At 37.6% G+C, this 22,246-nt stretch overlaps 2 protein-coding genes across 2 annotated transcripts in view; one reads left to right on the top strand and one right to left on the bottom strand.

Annotated features, from left to right (window-relative positions):
* Window positions 1–1,900: 1,900 nt before the first annotated feature.
* Window positions 1,901–3,676, bottom strand: LOC113228985 (U3 small nucleolar ribonucleoprotein protein MPP10). Its single transcript, XM_026462451.1, has one exon. The coding sequence runs from the start codon at window positions 3,674–3,676 to the stop codon at window positions 1,901–1,903; it is 1,776 nt and encodes a 591-aa protein (XP_026318236.1).
* Window positions 3,677–3,953: 277 nt separating this feature from the next.
* LOC113228952 (orphan steroid hormone receptor 2-like) overlaps window positions 3,954–22,246 on the top strand; it is a 65,790-nt gene continuing 47,497 nt past the window's right edge. The window contains exons 1-9 of the mRNA XM_026462394.1: window positions 3,954–4,116; window positions 5,984–6,115; window positions 7,667–7,816; window positions 8,619–8,728; window positions 10,065–10,173; window positions 11,064–11,201; window positions 13,548–13,652; window positions 14,971–15,142; window positions 22,064–22,244. Of these exons, the coding sequence (XP_026318179.1) occupies window positions 5,992–6,115; window positions 7,667–7,816; window positions 8,619–8,728; window positions 10,065–10,173; window positions 11,064–11,201; window positions 13,548–13,652; window positions 14,971–15,142; window positions 22,064–22,244 (1,089 nt within the window). The 5' untranslated portion in view covers window positions 3,954–4,116; window positions 5,984–5,991. The remainder of the gene's footprint in view (window positions 4,117–5,983; window positions 6,116–7,666; window positions 7,817–8,618; window positions 8,729–10,064; window positions 10,174–11,063; window positions 11,202–13,547; window positions 13,653–14,970; window positions 15,143–22,063; window positions 22,245–22,246) is intronic.

Genomic DNA, 22,246 nt, shown 5'->3' with positions numbered 1-22,246 from the left:
ATAACTATGTCTCTATGAACTTGTTGATTATACCCTGTACTAGAAGCTGGGAGGGGTTGGTGCCTGGGAATAGCTACTGTTTTGCGGTAGGAAGTGTGTTGGGGAGATCTGAGTTGGGGTGATGGATTGGAGGAAGAAGTATATTGAGTGGTGGGTGTAGGTTGATATTCATTTGAATCAAACCTCGCTGTATCAGCAAAAGATCTTCGCACTTGGGTGAATCTGGCAGATGCTTCAGAGTAGGAGATATTTTCTTGGGACATGACCAATTTTATTTGTTTTTGCCTTGATTGCTCAGGGCAAGAGGGATCAGTGGCTTTATGACGTCCAGAGCAGTGTAAACAGGTTGGAGTTTCCTTGGTGCAATGTAGGCCTTCATGAGTTTGTGCACAAATAAAGCAGCGAGCCTCCGATCTGCATTGAGTTTGGATGTGTCCAAACCGGCAGCACTTATTGCACTGAATTGTGGGAAGGACATATATTTCCACTGGGAGAGAGGTGAAAAAACAGTACACATGGGAGGGAAGTTTTTGACCTGAGAAAGTTAGTACCACTGTTTGGGTGGGAACCCATACAGGTGACCCATTACTGTCATGGGTTTTCCTATTAAGTCTTCGTGCCTTAACAATAGCGCCATAACCAGTTGGAACTTCCACTGCTTCAACTAACTCCTCCAGTGTCCATTCAACTGGAACTTGTCGGACAATGCCCATTCTAGTTATGCTGTAACTTGGGATAATCGCTTCATATTTGGCTGGAGAAAGAGCTGGGTGGTCAAGGAAAGCATTAGCATCACTGAAAGTTTTGAATTCAAGAGATATTCTATTTCTGCCAACACGTTTGATACCATCTCTGACAATATTTTTAACATTGTTCCTAAACAAAAAATGGCCAAATTTAATGGGGCGTAATGCGGTGCCGGAAGAGGGATCCGACACTGTTTTGTTCACATGAACAATGAATGGGGCGATATCTTGTGCCATGTATTTGTTTTTGTTGTTTAAGAATTCTGGGTTGGTGAATGTCAATTGGGTGGACGGAACAGACTGTGAGGTATTGGTTTTTTTGGGAGGTTGAGATGATTGCACGTCAGTGGGGGCTCGTTTCCTACTTTGGATGATCTTATCTACTTCCATTACCTCAGTCTGAGATTGCGAAAACAGGCGAGGAGATGACTGAGCACGTGGCTCAGCATCGCCTCCCCCCGGATCGGGAGGATCGGACATTTACAACAAAGTTATAAAGCTTTTACTTACCAATACAGTTAACAACACTCATAAACTACTTAAATAGACACATAAAATAAGTCAACAGGGGTTATGAAGTAAAGAAATTAGCCAAAGAACGCACTAATTCACAGAACACCTTGTAGCTAACACTCAACCTAACAGCAGAGTCCATTTATAAAGTCAATGCTAATTAAGGAATAAATGACATACCACCTAGTGTCATTTTAACGTTTTATATAACCTGCTGTTATGTAATTTAATACGTTAAAATGCATGAATGGATGTGACTTACAATTGTAATATTTATTTTAAAATAAATATTTCAGTAGCAGTGTGACAGAGTTCCTCCAGGGAATGGCTGCCGCCAAGCAGTAATGTGAGCTATTGAAACTAGACACTGCCGCTCACGACTGGCGTAATACCCCTTAGATCTTTGCGATTTAAAGCTCTGAATGGGTAGACGTGTTACTTACTTACCGCGAGACACACTACTTCTTCACCTTTTTCTCAATTTATTTTTGTGGTGTCACTAGGTTTGACTATTCATTACATAAAGCCAAAAACATGTAAAACAAAAGTATTTGTCTATGTAAAAAAAACAAACAAGTCGCGAAAATAGATTTTACTTCTATAAAAACCTCATCTTTTAAATTTACAATAACAATATTAATTTATTGGCTTTTATTCTTAACATTACGCTTATTTTTGCTATTCTTAATTATACTAGTTGCATTATCATTCAATTGTTGAAAGAATGCTTTTGAAGTTTTCAACGATTTATCAGTTGTTTCTACTCCCTTTTTGGTATTTCTGTTTTCAGTCACTTTCATAACCTGGCCCTTTTTACGTTGCAATTTCTTCTTTTTTCTACGCTCTCTGTTTTTATCTGCCTGTGTTCTTTCTTGTTTACTCATCAAGTCTCCTCTACGTTTCTTCTTTACCTCTTCAGGAGCAAGTAATGTTGCATCACTAGTCGCAACTGGTGCAACTTCTTCCATAGAAATCGCAGGTGTATTACTGACAATTTTAACCTCGGCTTGCGGTGCTTTTGGTGTATAATGATAATGACATAATGCATCAAGTTTTGCAAATAATTTAGACATGGCATTACGTATTTCTGTATGAGTTTCCGATTCTCTTTCCTCTTCCTGTTCTCCAGATAACGCTGCCTTTTGTTTTAAGTATTCCGCCTCATACACTTGAGCTAAGCTTTGCTTACTTTTGGCATGGTCTAAGACCTCTGTTTTACGGAAATTCAACTGATCATTAACAGGCTTATCCTTTTTTACCACATCGTCCCAAGCCTTATCTTTAATTCTACGTTTAATAATATCTTCCAAAGTTAATGTTGTTTCTTCAGTTATTATAGGAGCCGGTCGACTGGTTAAATCAAAATCAACCACTTCTTCTAATAGGGAGTTCTGTGGACGTTTTGATGCATCAATTTCACCTTTCAACTGCCATGGAGATTCCTTCAATGTTTTTTCTTCTAATCTGGATATTTGTTGCTGCAGTCTCTGTTGACGAAGTTCAAAGTCTGATTTCTTTTCTTCCATATTGTTACCATTCAATTTCATATTTGAAGTTTCATCATCACCTTCAGATTCTTCTGAAGAATCAACGTCAGAACTTAAATCTGCAAATTTCACTTTCTTTTGTGGCTTTTTAGGCTGTTCTTTCACTGGGTTATCTACACTTCCGCAATCTGATCTTTCATTTTCCATTTCTTTGTCTTCATCATTAATAATGGCACCTTTTTCATTATTGTCATCTCCTGCATAAAAATCACCTTCTCCATCATTGAAGAAGTCATTATACATCATCTCTTTACCATCTTCATCTTCTTCACTTCCTTCACTATCCATATCTTCAAACATATCAATAGATTCTTCTTCACTATCTGATCCTGCTTTTCCTTCATTTTTCTCTTCTTTAAGCAGAAATTTCTCCATTTCTTGTAATTTGAAGAACTTATCATCGACTATTGATGACTTAACCTTTACCTTCTGTTTTCTAGCGACTTTCTTTTTTATTTCCATTTCCTTATAATTTTCATCACCTGACTGTTCCTGGTCATCAGAAGTCATGCTTGCGTTTTCCACCTCGTTTTCTACACGAGTCGGGGTCTCTATAGGGAATTTCAAAGCGTCTTTTGAAGACATACAGTTGGCAACGTCCCATACAAGTTGGTCCCAACATTCAGTATTTTGAAGCTCAATTTGTTGCCAAATCTGCTCCTCATCGAAGTCTTTGACAATCAACTCTGACAAAGCACTCTTTTTCTCCTTTTTCCCACCATTTTCCTGTAATTTGGTGTAATCGTAAAGCGATTTTACCAAGTTTTTGATATCCTCTTTCAAGTCCTCTTGAACGGTCAAGAATTTTACAGGTTTTTGTGTTAAAGTATTAAACTTATCAATTATTTCGTTTACTTCCGAACATGCCATAGTGATATACTTTATTGAAAACACTATACAGTACTTAAATAACTCTTTTCATATGAAAATATTGCGTAAAATCCACGAAATCAACAAAATCACATGCGGTCAAAGTTTGACATTAAATTGACATTGACATTTCCAACATTGCCAGATTTAAAAATTGATGTCCCAACTCTATGATCGCTCATTTTAGTCAATTTTGATTCACCTGCTCACTCATGTCGTTCTTTCCGTCATTCTTTCTTTTTGTTTCGGTGCAAGCTGCAATGGCTGCTGTTTATATTTTATTTTTGCTATAATAAATGCTTTTCAAACTTCTCATCAAATCAAAATACATGTTAAACTATCCGCCAATTAATTAAGTTCGTATAAACTGCAACTAAAGTGAGTTTAGTTTAGAAATTAGTGCAAGAAGTGATTTTTTTTATAAGTGCATCCTATCACGGGTAAGCATCACATAACTGTATACCTATCGTGATGGTAGTGATTTCATACATTTATTTCGCACTCCGATGGGCACGGACGCTCGTTGCAACTGCAACGTGTTAGCCAGTGTGCACTGAACACGTTTCATTACTTCGGAATACCAAATACTTCCTCGTTTTTCTTATAATTTCAAAATGCCATACCCACTCGTAAGTGAAAGGCTTTTCATGTACTTTTTGAGGACACATTACAATACCTGTTGAGAGCAGATGGTACATTGGTTTTTTGAGTAATAAATTGTTCTTCTAAGTTTATAATGAAAACTTGGAACTTTTTGATCCATAAATGAATTGAGTTTATTTAAAATATTCCTACAATGTTGAAAGTAACTGGTACCTTTGGTATAGTACAATCGACATACTTCTTTTGTTACAATTTTACTCATTGTCTTGAATTTTTTTCTGTGTATTGAAATATGATAGCATTGTTGCATATAAGCTGTAACCACTAGTTTCTGAAATCGTATCACATCCTGCCTTTCTACACCTCCCTGATGTTCTCATCTCAAAGTGGATGGACAGAGTAGAGTATGGTCACTCATTATTTACCTTAGTAGATTAAAAAGACTAATTATCTAATAGTAATTCATTAGATCATTATAGAAAATCATCATCGCCCATTGCTGGGGATATGCCTCCCAACGCTTGTGCCATTTTATTTATTAGGCCTTTTAAGCTGAATTACAAGTACTTTTTGCATTACAATTTTATATTGCATTTTAAATTTTTACATTATATCTAAGAGATATACTCAGCGTGCCTCTTGGCATAGGCACCAACATAAGCCTGCAGTTAACTTCAGCTCGTCCTCCCACCTTTGATGTTGACACCCTCTTCTTGGTGTAAACGGCTGGTGTCTGCAACTCGATGTTAAGGCGCCTATTTTGCGTTTGACACCCTCTAATATATTTTCCATCACATAGGTACCAATAGGTGACTACTTCGCTCCATTTTTCCGGCCCATGCAACAGATGCCACAGAAGCACATCAATTATTTTCTTGTCTATCTATAATTCTATTTAGTGACCATGTTTCACACCCATAAGTCAGGCATAGAAGAATGTATAGGTAGTTTTACCTACTGCCTCTCAAGCAGAGGCCATGGGTATGAATCCAGCCTCACACCTCTGAGTTTTCAGAATTTATGTGTGAAATGTAATTTGAAAACAATGAGTTTTATATAAGATTCATAATCTTTGAAGAAATGTGTGACATTCTCAAATTACATTGGCCCAGGTTGAAGGACTATGGGCTTTGGTATAATGGCTGAATAGATGAACTCAAATGTAATAACGACCATCCTGTAATAACCTATTCAAATAAATCTCATTTAATTTGTAAATGGGTTGATGTTGACATTGACAATGTTGTCTACTCATCTTATTGCAAAGCATCTCACATTTCTATAACCATTTGACCACAATTTGATTATTCCCAGTCTTTTATTACCACAACTAGAAACTTTTAGTCAGTGATGTTCTTATCTGCTCTACTATAGTTGATAATGTTCCTCAGTGGGTTTGTTTGTGGTGCATTCATTGCGAGTTTTAGTAGCAGTCGAGCTTCTTGTTAAAGAGTTTGTCCAAGGAACTACTGCCTGTTACTATATTCCGGTTCTGAAGGGTAAGAGTGCTGGTGAAATTACAGGCACATGGGCCTTATCAACTTGTCTCAGGGTGTCGGGCGCAGTGGCAGTGCCCCTCAAATCTTTGCGATTAAAGCTCTGAGTGGCACTGCAACTGTTAGGGACAAGCGTGTCACTTATACACACAACTTATTCGTCCCCTCACTTGGTAGAAAAAAGTCATGTATTTGTATTTGATTACAGATTAAACAATGGATGGACAAGATCAGATGGAGATGAAGTACAGTGGAGGGAGTGAGGTGGGGGGGATGGAACTGTGCATTGTTTGTGGAGACCGGGCCTCAGGAAGACACTATGGGGCTATAAGCTGTGAGGGTAAGTAGATAACAAAATTAGCTGTTGTGATTGTGTTGATTATAATGCCCCATTATAATAATATATATAGCCTTTCTAATAACAAGATATTCTCAAAAAAAGAAGAAAACTTGTAACCATCACAAACTATTGCCAAAACATTGCTGCAAGTAGCTTCTTCAGCAACAGAGTGGTCTGCTGCTGGAACATGCTACCTGAAGTTCTTTTTTAAATTATGGTAAGCGCCTTGCCTGTCAATAGCAACGCAGTGCCATTCAATAGCACGACAGGGCGGACTTATGCGAGAGCGACATAAAGCGCGAGATACTGCTATGCAAGAATAGCAGTATCTCTCTCTTTATATCGCAGAGATATGAGGGGCACTGCCACTCCGCCCGTCACCCTGAGACATACCAGCACCCCTAACCTCTAAAACTGGAACGCAATTATGCTCACATTACTGCGACGAACCCTTTCACAGGAGCTCTACTGCTTCTGTTCTCTCTATTAATTATTACCTTTAATAACAACCTCGTCAACTATTATACCTACAAAACAGAGAATAAGTGTCAAAAACAGTCAACTGAACTTCAAACAAAGGCAGACTATCAATTTCATCACTATGTGATATAGATTTATCAGTGAAATCAAATAAATAATGTTTAAAAAGAATTACATTTGCAAGTTTCCCTTTAGAGTGAAGAAGGCCTTCTCTGTGTTTCTTTGTGATATCCAACCAGTGTTTCCCAGCGGCCCTGATAATGTCACCTTTCCAATTCTGCACTGACTTGTTTGACCTTTCTATGCTATCTCTTGTCCATGTCACCACATGAAACAGTGACAAAAGGTATTACTAGTATGATATGGTTAATAATATTCAGACTATGATAGAATATATCGCTGTATTCAACACAAATAAATGAGTCTATTGTTATTATTATTATAGCTCTAATTACAAAAGTTTTAAGTTTACGAAGTTTAGGACAAAAAACTTTGTACTCTCACTCATTTCAGCTACTGACAACTGTGTGCATAGTTAAAACATATGTCTCCAAACTAAGCATTACTGCAGTGCTCATAGACACAACTGATGTGTACCTCTATTGTGTCTACACGTACTGCCATACAAAGTTCCTATGAACATTCATCACTAAACAACTTTTTATTATTTTTTCAATATTTCGGATTTACTCCACGCTCTATGGTAATCGGTTAGCCATTTCGATCTGTCCTAAGTGTAAGGGCCAAACTAACAATTTGATCATTTTCACTTTTTTGTGAGAAATGCTTCATTTTATAATGAAATTAATGGAAAATGCTTCAGGGTCTAGCGCACGTCAAGCTTTACACTTAAGACTTAAATCCAACTCTATGCTGCTTACGATAAGAACGGTCCAAAGTACAAAGTGGCGAGCTTAATGTGCTCTTGACTGTACATTCAATGTAAATACGAACTTTCTGTACAAGTCTCTCGAAAGTTATTATAACTTAAAAGAGCATAATTGTTAATTTTTTTTTTAAATTTACAACTATTCGAAAAAGTATATGACATTTAAAATCTATTCTCCCTAGGTTGCAAAGGCTTCTTCAAGCGCTCGATTCGCAAGAAGCTAGGCTACCAGTGCCGCGGCAGCATGAACTGCGAAGTGACCAAACATCATCGCAACCGCTGCCAGTACTGTCGGCTACAGAAGTGCTTGGCATGCGGCATGCGCAGCGACTGTGAGTATCTATAACATATTATTTTTAACTCCCCAGAATCGCCGAGATTCTCACAATGAACTACAAGATATAACCATTCCAATTTCTTTATCGAATTCCACAAGATTTTGCCAATGTCAGGGTTAAAAATTGCGTACAGTAGTTTTGTAAAACGAATATGAAAATTATGTCCAGTTGATGAAAAAAACATTTACGATCCATCTTCAATCAATAAACATTTTATTCCTTACAATAGTCCGGATAATCGGTAAATGTGAAAACTAACAGTATGATTATGAATACAAACATCGAACACACGGAAAAATTTTCGTCGACCCGGTGTGTCTTGAACCCACGTCCATGCTGCACCGAAGCATTGCGCTACCCATCAAAGCCACTGGTCCAGTTACAGAGTCTGCGAAATTCTCCTATGTGTTAGTGACAGATTGAATAACCTTCTCACTGCAGCCGTAACTGGACCCGTGGCGCAAATGGTTAGAGCTACGGTGCAGCATGGACGTGGGTTCAAATCCCACCAGGTCTCTCTCATCATCAAAAATGTCAATAACAGTATAATAACATCCTGTAAAAGTTCTTTCAAGGTCCTTATAGGTGTTTTACATTACAGGATTGATGCTAACTTCTGATCCATTTGGTTGGAGTTGGAGAATGTAAATTGACAAGTTTAATTTATACATTTCTTTTTTTTTTAATTTACAATGTGTCACTCGATATGTAAAAGCGAATATTACAATAGAACACACTTACACAAGTTGGTTTAAATAAAACACGATGAGCAGTAATTCTTGCACACTGTCGACAGCGGTCCAGCACGAGCGGAAGCCTCTTGTCGACAAAGGAAAAAATGAACGTGACGGCCATGAACGGCAAGCCGCTTACTCCAAGCTGCTAGGATTAGCTGGACAGGGCCAGGTATGTATTTTTTGCATCGAGTATATAACCAGAAATAGAGACGAAATGTCATTTAATTTGTTTGAAAACTATTCTGCCATGTCATTACTGTGACAACTGCGCTGTCAACTGTTTCACTTTAAATTGGCCAGTTAACTTGAGCTTTGCTATAATGGACGAAAATTGCAAAATTACATATTTAATTACCAATGAAATGTGATTCCTTTTGTTTTGTAATTAGATGTTTTATTGTTTTTCCCACACCACCGTATAGAACAGCACGGCATTGTCAGAGATATTATCTTTATTACAATAAATACAGAATATTTTTTGGAATATACAGAGACGTACACACAGGTCAGTGATTGGCCTGTCTATATTTCAGTGCAAACAAGAGTTGATATTTATAAGAACTGTATCACTAATGTGTTACCAGGAATATATGGCCCTTATTTCGTCTATTTCTGTTTATATTATTTGCTATCTAGCTAGCTAGTAACAGTGAGTGAATGAGTGAATGATATTTATTTGCCTAAAATTTTCCTACGCAAAGTTTGTTACACCTAGCAAGATAGTCCACTTAATTAAGTAATTTATTAGTTTTATTTTGCTACTACTTATTTTGTTGCTGTTTAGGTTTATTATCTCTGATATTGCGGCTGAGGACTTAAATCCAAAGCCATAACATAAATTAAAAAAATTAAACCTCCAAAATTGACAGGAAAATCATGGTTATTTACATTATTTATTGTACATTATAATAGTAAGTTATTGTCATGGAGAAAAGAAAATAGGAAAACGTATATTGAACAAATAAGTTTAATTCTTTGCTCAAATGAATTCGGTTGTCAAACCATACTTCTTAAAAGAAGTCTTAAAATCAGTGCCAATGAAAAGTGGACCGACTGACTGGAGAAGCCGGGCTTTATTGATGCATTGTCTATGTCCAGCTGTGGACATCTCTCAGCTGAAATGATGTTGAAAACAAAGGGCAGAAGGTCCAGTATGAGGCTTCTCTTATAACACCAGTTTGGTCAAGTCGTTTACAACGATCATTGAGTCATTCAAGAACGCATTTTATGACCTGTATACACTAGCTAAAAAAGAAAAAGTACATTTCTTGGTGTCACCTATTGACTCACCAAGCAATGTACTTCAAATTATTACTTACTGCTTGTACCAGCCCTTCCAATCGGTAGTCACTTACTCCAGAACTTCTCAATCGATTGTAAGGTCTGCGACATCACTTGCCTGTTGTAACTTGTGGTCATATTAAATCAAGTGGGTTTCTGCTACATGGAGAGCGATAAAAGATATTCATCATGCAGTCTATTCAAACATATTTTTTATTTGACAGATAAATCCCAAAGAAGAACCGTCAGATGCGTTCGGTGCCGTGTCGCCGGCGGCGCCCGCGATTAACTTCGCGCTCGCCGCCGCTGTCGCCTTCAACAAGGGCAACCCGGGTAACAACAACACTTTATTTATTGGCACCATTGACTTACAATTATATGGACGTCGGGTCCGCGCTAAAAAGTGTCCAAACTTATAGGGCGTTAAAATCGTATACAGAGCGTCATTCACGCTTTAGTCTTCGTTTGTTCGACTGACAGCGAAGCAAGCAAAATTAGACAGTACTGCGATGACATTACAATTTAAATTCAACGTTTTAGCTTTTTCATATTCCTTTACATGTCACTACGTTTAAATAGGTTGACTTGGGACATTTTTTTCGTGGTTTTTGTATTAGACCCGTCGTCCATTTACATATTTGTAAGTCAATGATTGGCACCAAGTAACATTCTGTTTATTGGTACCAATTATAACTTTTTTGTGAATAAAAACCGACCTCAAAATTTCGTGGAATTACATCTAATTGCCAAATTTTATTAATTTCGGTTACCAGAAAGTCCTCGAAACCGGATTCATCCCCTAGTTTGCCACCCTAACAAGTGGAATGTTTTCTTCAAATTTAAATGGGACCAATACTAAGGTACCCTCTTTCCAACAAAAAAAGATAATACCGATAAAAGAAAAAGAATACCGGAATAATCGCGCAACATACTTTAGACGAATTGAGAACCTCCTTTTTTTAAAAGTCTGTTGAAAAAGTTCACCGTGTTTAGTTCAGTATGGTACAAATATATCCTGAATCACAAACAAAAAAAATGTATATTTTTCTATACAATGTAAAATTAATGGAAATTCACATTTCTTACCCTGAGATATGTTATTGACTACAGTTAAGATTTGTTTCAAAACCTCCCTTTTTGTCTACATAAGTAAGGTATTTGGTAATAGGTGATTAATTTTGAAATAATAAATACCTAGCTAATCAGTTTCCATCGCTTTTCAGTGTCTCCCTACCTAGGCGGCGCCGTAGGTGGGGTGGGAGGGGTGGGCGGAGTGGGAGGAGAGTTGGAAGGTGCGAGGAGACAACAGCTCATGCTGCATTCGCAGCTTGCTAAGAACCTATTAAAGATGGGGCAATTTGGTAAGATTTCTCGTATTTAGTCTTTGTAACCGTGGTAGCCTAAATGACCTATCGCCTGTCAAGCAGAAGTCGTGGGTGCAAATTGGGGCCTCTAAGCTTCTCGGAATTTATGTGCTACATTTAAGTTACCTTGAACATAGTGATGAAAGTTTACAACGTTCGGAAAACGCGTAGTCCCCAACCCACATTGGGCCAGCGTGGTGGACTATGACCTAAACCCTCGCCTGCGAGGTAACTCGTGCCCGGCTGTGGGACGTATAAATGGGTTGATTATGATGATAATTTAGTCTTCATTTATCTTTTTATTATTATCAATTTCAATTTTTTATTGAATTGATATTTAATTTTTTATAATATATATTATAAAAAATATATTTTTTATTTTTATGTGAAATTACTCCACTATACTCTAGCCAAATTCGATGTAGAATAAATGTCAACAAACAAAAACATATGATTTTTAGGGTTTTCATCTCAAACTCTTTCACAGTTACCACAATTTCAATATTAACCTATGAAATTCAACTAGATTATGGATAATATTAAATGTTGAAGTCGTGTTTATAATGAATATTACTCAAGAGAAGTTTCAAATCACCTAAAAATGACCAGCAATTAATTATTTGTAAAACTGTGTCATCCCTAGTGATTTTTTGATTTGAAGGGAGAGATTGCAAACATTCGAGCTCTGGTGGTAATTCAAGTTCAGAATCGGAAAAAGATGCTGGATGGTATAATATGTAATAAATTAATATCAAATAAAATCTTACAATTTTGATACTTTTCATCTACCATTACCTACCATCTAACAGTAAATATAAAGTAAGATGCAAAAAAAATTCCTAAATTATACGTATCAATAGATATTTTGTAAACTTTATAATAATTGACTAGATAAGTATCACTTCTACATAACCCAATTACATACCTACTTACCTATTTAAATTTCAATTGAGGGAGCAAGCCGTGGGCAGATCAAGCCTTAATAATGAGAATTGAAAAAATGTTATTTTCCTATGCCATCATTGGTTGCCTAGCAACGTTTTGTTATAAAACATTCTACATTGAATTTGGCTAGAGTATAGTTATAATTATTAATACGGTTAATGGCTAAAAAGTCGTTGAAAAACCAAAATACAAAGACACGACGCAAGCACATAGAATAATTCGTGAGGTCCGCTGGTTCGTTCCGTGGCTTAGTTCGTATAGCGTCTGGCACGGTATGCCAGAAGATGTCGGTTCGAATCCGGCCGGATCGAAGGATTTTTTTCTAAGGGTCGTATTCCAGAACTCTACTCAACGCTCACGTCAGGATTTGAGCAGACTTGAGTATGATTTCAAGCACTGAAAATACTACCCTAATGGCAAGGACTTGAGTATGATTTTCAGTGCTCACAGCAATACTCAAATCCTGACTTGAATATTGAGTAGAGTTCTAGAATACGACCCTTAGTGTTCGATCTTTCTATTAATAATTGGACATAGTTATGCAAACAAGAACCAACCCAAACGTCGAGTGAAATTGAGTTATGTATTTAGGTAGAACCAGACGTGTCCTTTACCTGCTCACAAAAGATCCTGGCAATATACCAAGCCAAAACGGAGAAAATTAAAGCCCTTCAGGGTACCAACCCAAAATAAGTAACTTTTTAATAGCTAAAAAGAACCTCATTTAATGTATTTTTTAAATATGCTAAATGGATCCATGTCACATGTCCTGAAGTAATATAGATCTTTAGCGTATTCAGTACGAAAAGTAGAACATGGTTCTCGTAAACGAAATAAAAAGATACATAACGTTTTCTATTTATTGCTATATAATATAATAGTTTCCGTATATCATTCTCAATGATACACATAACTCACTTTTGTTTGTCTCAAATAACTTACCTGTTTATTTCTTCACACTGTTTTTACAAAAATCTAATTATCTCGAAAGTGACATTTTGTGGGTTGGTTCTAGTTTGCATAACTATGTCCAATTATTATCAATTTTCCAAACCAAAATTGATCTAGGCTCTTAAATGCAAAATAACAATCACTATATCGTCACCTTATAGTGAAAACTTTCGTTTTTACTGACTTGCTCAAATATAGTAATATAGTATCTGAAAGAGGTGTAATTTAACTAATTAAAATGCTAACTACAAACATTATTGCGTTTACTACATTTTACACCACATTTTTATCGTCGATTCACTGAAGACGACGATATATCCAAAACACTATACATTCAACAAATCTACGACATTAATGGTTCCACGTACTCTTAAATTTACTTATTTGAGACCAGGTAATCGGTGTCATTGTTTGGCACACTAGTGTACAACGTTGTCGACATTACAGGTGCAATAAACGAGTACCTGCAGTCGGCGTATGGGGCGACACCACCCGAAGTGCCGTTGTCGGCGCTGCACGCTGCACAAGTCGCGGACACAGCTCAGAACGATGGTAAATTAATATACATGGTATTTCTTGAGTAATTAGACAAGTTTTAAAAGGTGACTTTGTTTACGAAAATTTACAACTTTCAGTAACTGGCACCCTTGAAATCACAGATAAAATCGACTGTTACTTACTTTTTAGTCGAATGGCATCAACCTTTAGAACAGCTTTGTTTGTTTAACTACATTTAAATTGTAGTAAATAATGGAATATAGTTAAAGTTTTGTTAGACCATATTTCATTATTAGCACATCTCGAAACCACTGAAAAATCAGTTGTAACCATTGACTTACAATTACATGGACGTCGGGTCCGCGCTAAAAAGTGTCCGAACTTATAGGGCGTTAAAATCGTATACAGAGCGTCATTCACGCTTTAGTCTTCGTTTGTTCGACTGACAGCGAAGCAAGCAAAATTAGACAGTACTGCGATGACATTAGAATTTAAATTCAACGTTTTAGCTTTTTCATATTCCTTTACATGTCACTACGTTTAAATAGATTGACTTGGGACATTTTTTTCGTGGTTTTTGTATTAAACCCGTCGTTCATTTATTTGTAAGTCAATGGTTGTAACATACAATTTTGTCGAATTCGTACAAACTCGTGTATAGAACAAAATTTTAAGCGAACATGGATTGTTTTGCAATGGAATTGTATGAAATTCAATTATTAATCATATATATTCCAATTGTTGGCATATTATACATTCTGTGTACCTGCGCCTTCCAGTTCTCCACCAATCACCTAAAATGTTTCTCTGGTTGCTCAGTATGTATTTGTATAAATAGAGGTGGTCATTATTACAACAACAAATTACGCAATACGTTATACTTACTTATTCTATAACTCATTATCGAACAACTGTTTAAACTGCTGCTGAAAGACATTGCCGGTAGCGACGAGTTGTATTTTTTTCAACTCGAGTTACTCAAGTTGACGTAAGCGCTCACTCGAGTTAACTCGACTCGGTGTATGACAGTAACCGCCAGTACAACTCGAACCGACGATTCATCGAATGTGCTCCGAAGGTCGCCTAACCGACCGATTGAGAACGAATGCCGACGCGCTGTATGAATGAAGTATCCGACTCCAGATAGCTTGAGTTGAGTTGATAGTGGGAGTAACTCGAGTTAAATAACTCGGCTCGCCTATCGCTAGTTGCGGGGTACCAATTTCGTTGAGTTTACCCGTTATTTCTATACAGTAGTATGCGTCATGTTCTCGGGATGAATAGCTACTGGCTAGCGAAACGGTGACACATAGTTTCGTGTGTCCAATTTAAATAGACGCGTTGAATACCCATGAATGACATCGAATCGCAGTGGAGGCCGACACCAGCATCCTCAGCACGCCGGAGTCCCTCCAGCTGAGCCTGACGCTGCCGCCGCCCGCGCCGCCGCACCTGCGCCTGCACGCCGTGTGCGAGGCGGGCGCGCGCCTGTTGGCCGCCGCCGCCAAGTGGCTCTTGGCCGTGCCGGCCGCCGCTGCCCTGCCGTGAGTATTATACAGCAGCTGTGCTTACTAACACCAATCGAACCATTTTAAGACCAGTAATTGGCACGTGCCAATTACTGAATTCATTTTTTAGAATTCTTTGAGGCCCCTAAAAATGGAGTAATAAATTTATGGTAATTGTCTAAGAAACTTATACATTTAAGTGCAAATTCAACAGACAGACGTAAGGGTGTAATCTCATGGTGCAATTTACCATTATCTTAACATCAGGTGGAGTGGAGTCATTTGCCTGTCAGGTATAAAAAAAAAAAAAAAAAAATCTTGGAAAACGTATGATCAATAAATATGTATGTATACAGGCTATATTTGAAAGTGGGACATACTTATAGAGTGCGTTTTATTCCTAATTCTGAACCCAAAGAAATAATTAACTAAGGAACTTGAACTTTACAAAAAATATTTTTTTAATTTTTTTTTATCGACTACTTCTTGAGAACAACATTAGTTATCGAAATCTATGCACGTCACTAATATTGCGGCGACAAACAAAGCACAGGTCGGGGGTGGGGGCGCGGGCGCATACGCGAAATTGCTCAGTGCACGCGCGACCTTGATCTAACGAAGACACGTAAATTATTTGTACTTCCTCTCGCCCGATCGCCGCAAAATGGATATTTATTCTAACGTCGAATTGACTGAGATGGTGCGACAATAAGTGGTTACGCAATAAGTGGTGATAGTGTGAGGCAAGCTATTGAAATGTTCCCAAATCGGAGTTTACGCGGAGGAGATGAAGTGTCGAAGTGTTGCATAAGAGGATTATCTCAGCAATTTATACTGTGAGACAAAATGTGTTTGTGTTGTACAATTTAAAACAAAATTTACTATGCCGTGCTAGACTATGTATTGTGGAAAACGGTGGACATTTTGAACACTTGCTCAAATAAACTGTAAATAACTAAAAAATCAATCATTGTCAATAATTTGGTTTAAAATTTTCACTACGCCAAAAACCTCAATTCTTATTTAATGATAACTGAAAAACATTTCGATGATAGTTCAAGTAAAAAATAATTGACATAAGCTAAAACGTAAATGTGAAATCATTGTTATGGTTGCTGTCTCACTCGGCACTCGCTTGGTAGTATTCCCATCGCACTCGAAATCAAGCGTAAAGGGAAACGGTTTATTCCTATGTACACTTCAAAACACATTTGTTAATTTATTTTTTGTTCTATCCCATATCCTAATTTTATTTTAGTCTAGAATAGAATAGAATAGAATAGAATAAGCTTTATTGCACACAAAACAAATGGAAACATTACAATATATAAGTTAATGGAAATGTACAATCGGCGGCCTTATCGCTAAACAGCGATCTCTACCAGGCAACCTTACAGATTATTATAGAATTTAATTAAATACAGGTGAAGGGCAGCTAATGGTGCACAAAGCAGCAACGATACATAAATTGAACTTAATAATCTTAATAAAAACTTACTACATAAATAACATACATACACATAACTACTATACTAAATATATATCGATACATATACAATACATAGAATATACTTATGATAATATACTACTTATATATATTTTAGAATTTGGATGATAAATACTTCAACTAAGTGATAAATAATATTCCTTTACCAATTGTTTAAATTTATCAAGCGATTGGGCACGTCTTATAGTTTCCGGTAGGTCATTCCATAAGCGAGCTGCTTGGACCGAGAAAGATTTATCTAGAACTTTCGAAGAATGGATAGGTATCTGCAGCTTTAGGTTTTCCGATGATCGCAATACACGCAAGTGAGTTTCGTGAAGGAAGGTAAAACGCTCTTTAAGATAAGCAGGAGAAGTGGGGTTAAATAGGATATTGTAAAGAAGAGAAACAGTATGAGCATTCCGGCGAAGGCGAATTGGCAACCACTTGAGTTTAGTACGAAAATCAGACACGTGATCATATTTACGTAAGCCAAATATGAATCTAATGCTAAAATTTTGGAGTCGCTCAAGTTTATTCAGTTGCTCTTCAGTGAGATTGAGGTAGCTGACATCGGCATAGTCTAATAGAGGTAAAAGAAGGGATTGTGCTAGTGAAGTTTTAGTGGCAATAGGCAGGAAATTTCGAAGTCTCCTTAAGGATGCAGCCGACGCAAACATTTTGCGACTTACTTCTTGTATTTGAGGACCCCAGCTGAGATTTCTATCAATGAGCACTCCTAAATTCTTAACGCAATCACTGACAGGCAAGTTCACACCATTAAACGTAATTGGTGGGACATGTGACCACTGTATTTTTTGAAGTCATACTTGAGCTACCAAGTACAATGACCTGTGTCTTTGAAGGATTCACCCTTAACCCATAAGACCTGCTCCAGTCATTGATATGTTCCAAATCAGCGTTGATAACATTAATGGCATTATTAAGATGATCTGGAGAGGCTTGACAATAAATTTGCAAATCATCTGCGTAAAGGTGATAGGACGAAACTATTTTTACGGAAATACAGTTAATAAACACTGAAAAAAGCAATGGAGATAGCACGCCACCCTGAGGGACCCCGGCAGTGATATCACACCAAGAAGAAAAGGAATCCTCGATGCGAACACGCTGCCGGCGACCACTCAGGTAACTGTGAAACCAGTCAATTGCCGTTGGAGATACGTTAAGAGAGCGTAATATGCCAAGCAGAATATCAAAGTCCACGGTATTAAAAGCGTTACTAAAATCGAGCAGAGAAAGAACCGTAAGCTTTCCATGCTCTATACCCGACCTAACGTCATCTGTAATGTTAACCAATGCTGTAGTGGTACTGTGGCCTGGACGGAACCCAGATTGATACGAGTTAATGAGCTTATTCTTGCATAGAAAAGTGGATAGTTGCTTGTGGACAAGGCGCTCAAAGACTTTAGACATGAAAGGCAATATAGATATTGGTCGAAATTCGGAGAAGGACACTGGGTTAACTTTCTTGGGCAAAGGAGTAATTTGAGCCTCTTTCCATGACGTTGGAAAGATACCAGTTGTAATGGAGTGGTTGAAAATATGCGTAATGACAGGGATGATCTCATCAAGGATGGGAAGGATCATTTTGCGGCTAACACTGTCACTTCCTACAGCATCGGAGGTTATTGACATAATGCACTTCCTAACATCACAATCGGACAATTGACAGAAATAAAAAGGTGAGTGATCGAGGGTTGGAAGTGATGAAAGAAGATTCAAAGTATTAAATTTCAAAGCAGGATCAAAATAATGTGTCGAAGAAAAGTGTTTATTTAAGAGATTAATGTCGATATTATTAGATGGTGATGATTGACGTTGTTTTCCAACCCCCATCGATCTGAGAAACTTCCAAACTTTAGCCGGTTCACCATTCTCAACAGACTTATGAACGTGTTGGCGTTGTGCATTCCTACACACCTTATTACAGTAATTGCGAATTTTTACAAATTTTTCCCAGTTTACAGTGGTAGGCCTGAACTTATATTTGCTTTTGGCTGCAGCTTTTTGTTCAGAGATGCGCTTTATATCCTCAGTGAGCCACGGAGAGGGGTGGTGCTTCATTTTTACCGCACGTACTGGCGCATGCACATCGTACAAACGTATAAGACTAGAAACAAAGTTTTCCAGTTTCTCATCAACTGATTTAAAGCTCAGAAGTTGCGACCAATCAATGTCGGCGGCATCCTCGCGGAGTTTATCCATATTTATACCAGCAAAATTGCGCAGCATTAGAACTTTCGGCTTCACTTTGGGAGGACGAATTTTATATGAAAGAAAAATTAAATCGTGGTATGAGAAAACATCAGCAGGAAATTGTCCATGCCGAGCAATAAATTCTGGAGAAGAGACAATGATAAGGTCTAGAAGAGACGGAGTACAATTTGGAAAATTATGGGTAGCATTTAATAAAGGAATGAACAAATTGTTCGACTGTACAACAGTACGAAAAGATGAGGATCGGAAATCATTTTTAAGAAGACAGGTGTTGAAATCACCCATAATTATTGCATGACTGTAAGAAGGAATAAGGTGTTCTAATTTGCTTTCAAAAGAAGAAAAGAAGTTAATGCGTGAAGATGGTGAATAGTAGACTCCTAGGAGGATTTTCAAGCGGTGAAGGGTCACCTCAATAAAAAGGTGCTCAGTCGCGCTAGTCGTCGTGGGCTGTGGCGAAATATCAACTACCGAGAACGGTATGTGTGAACGAAGATATATAGCAACACCACCCCCACCACCGACCGCGCGATCATTCCTAATAAGGTGAAAGCCTGGCAAAGAATAAGAGGTAGAAGGGAGACATGGCTTGAGCCAAGATTCGGAAACAAGTATAGCATGGATATTCTTACAGTCAAAGTTTGCAAGCATGTCTGGGAAATGAGCCGGAATGCTTTGTGCGTTAATATGTACGACGTTGAAATTATTGGGAACATCGGAAAAACATGAACTGAGTGAATCAGCTAGAGAAGGAATACTAGAAAAGCTATCATTATCACTACTGCTTATCGATACGAAGCTGTCCGTATCGCTAAGCTCACCCAAAGACAACATAAAGAATAGTGTCAATGAAGTTAAATAAAATTGAATACTATATAAATATTATGTAATATCTATACAATATGAAAATAAATGAAATATGATAATATATATATATATATTTAAAAAAAAAAATATATATATATATAATAATAATAATAATAATATAAAATATGTTAATATTAATAATAAAAGTAGTTCTATTATTTGTTGCACAACCACAAAACTGCCCACCCGCTAAAAAGTGTTCAAAATGTAAAAAATAAAAGAAAACATAGAATACAAGAAATAGCATGAATTCCAGACAACAAAACAAAAAAAAAAAACAAACAAAATAGGAACACTAATTCGTAGTGGCATAACAAAAATATTAATTGCCACAACGGGAACACAACACAAGAATTACAAACCAAAATAAACAAAAACACATTTAAAAAAAAAAAGTAAACATGAGATCAGTGTAACGAGAATAGGCTGTATAGCGTGGTCCGTTGCCTTACCCTTATAAAAAGAATGGTAAGTGACTGACATTGACAGATAACATTTACAATTAAATTTTTAGACATTAAGTTAAGAACCAAAAAACAGGTATTCCAAAAATAAATTACAAAATAAACACAATATACAACGTTCTTTAGAGGGTCAGCAAGCGGAAATTTATAAATTATGATACGAATCCCGTTACGTCTCAGCACGAACTCCAAACTCATTAATTTCCAAACTCACTACTTCTTGACGACGGCGGCCCGCCTGGGTTTCGAGGAAACCTTCTTCGGCGATTTTGCTGCAGCGACCGGCTTTTCCAACTCATTTACCTCGGTTATGTCATCGATACGTCGACGAGAGTTGTCAGAGCCGAGGACATATATGTTGCCCGCCGCTGTCCAGCATTTATTAACACCGTACTTCTGTCGTGCCGACATAAAAGTGCAGTGACGTGAATGAGTCAAAAACTCAGATATAGTGACACCAGAATTCTTCAATTTTGATTTCCTGAACCAAACTTGGTCACGAAGAGTGACCTCCTGGAATTTTACTATGATTGGCCGGGGTTTCCTCGATGCAGTAGCGGGCCGCCCCATCCTATGGCACCTCTTTATACCACCAAGAGAAAAGTCTCCTAGTTTCAGACTGTTTGTGGCCATCTCAACCACAACCTGAGCTGTGTCCTCATTCTCCTGCTCCGGAAGACCATGGATCATTAACATCTTCCGGCGCCCCAGCATCTCAAGATTGTCAACAGTTCTTGAAAGAGTGCGAATTTGTGTCTGCAGAGCATTGAGCGAATGGGTGACAAAAACTTTAAAAGAAGAGAAGTCAGCAGCCAAACCTGTAGCTGTAGTAGCGGATGATGTGGATGGAGATTTCTGCAGCTCTGCCTCAAAGTTGGCCATCCTAGTTTGAAACATTTCCATCATTTGTGACAGTGATTTCTCGACTTGCTCCATTTCAGTGTTCTTGCAGGAATAGGAAGGAGATAACACTTGAGCGGGTGGGTTGTAGTGTTAGTTTCTATTATTGATCATAAATATAATTAAATTATGATTTATTCCAATAAAATAAATTAAAAATTAAGACTGCTTTTAAATTTCAACTTTCTGTTACAACTACCCTCAATGTATATGTCTATGTTAAGTTGTAACATGATTTACTATGACATGTAGGAATATGTCTCACTTTCAAATATACAGCCTGTGTATGCTCCATCGTCGACCTCATCGTCATTTTTTATCTGTTGCGATGGAGGTCCAATGCGCACTCACATTTTTATATAAAAAAAGTGTGTTATAAAAGGACAGAAAAATGAAAACTTCGACAATTTGACGTTAATAGAATGACGACACAAATTTATGTACAGCGAATGTGGACGGAAACGTGAGCTAAAGATCGGCCTTGGCATACATGTCTGAACTAGAAGGATGAGGATGTATTTATAAAAAGGCCAATCCTATAATATCCGGCAAAAACGAGTGTGTTTGAGATGAGAAAAATACTGCTTTCGTTTGAAAACCTTTTGCGGTGCACGGATAATAAATGTACTCAAGTTTATGATATGTTGTGCTGCCATGTTTTGATTAATAAATATACTTTTTGTAAAATTTGAAAAATAAAAAGGACTCATGTGACCGGTTAGCCCTGTGAACGCTAGATGAGACGTATTCGATTCCCTGTATAATAAATCACGAGTTCCATGGGCACACATGGACAACCACAAAGGACACCCAAAGTCGCGAGACAAATAAATGTAGGCCCTACAAACATTTCTCCCGGTCCGATCGAACCCGGGACCTCTGCGTGGCAGACCAGCATGGTAAGTGTTCGGTCACAGAGGCAGTTCAATTAAATTTTTGAACAGATGCTGATTCTTTCACGGTGATATCAGATCATTTCTATGCTTTGTTTTGTTATAGGTTTGAAATCCAAGTGATTCTCCTAAAGAAATGCTGGCCAGAGCTATTCGTCCTTGGCCTCGCCAAGTTCAACCAAGCGCTGTCCTTAACGTCCCTACTGCCACTGATGGTGTCCCACCTCCAAACCGTCCTTAGGGAACGGGCTACTAACACTGATTGCTCGGAGCGAGGATCTGATATGGC

The sequence above is a fragment of the Hyposmocoma kahamanoa genome, unplaced genomic scaffold (genome assembly GCF_003589595.1).
Source record: "Hyposmocoma kahamanoa isolate Upper Pololo Valley unplaced genomic scaffold, ASM358959v1 263, whole genome shotgun sequence".
NCBI lineage: Eukaryota > Metazoa > Arthropoda > Insecta > Lepidoptera > Cosmopterigidae > Hyposmocoma > Hyposmocoma kahamanoa.
The sequence above is the reverse complement of the archived record's forward strand: the minus strand, read 5'-3'. Positions and strand labels throughout refer to the sequence as shown.

Bases quoted from the DNA above. Each gene is read 5' to 3' on its own strand.
- LOC113228985 (XM_026462451.1), bottom strand. From the start codon at position 3,676: ATGGCATGTTCGGAAGTAAACGAAATAATTGATAAGTTTAATACTTTA.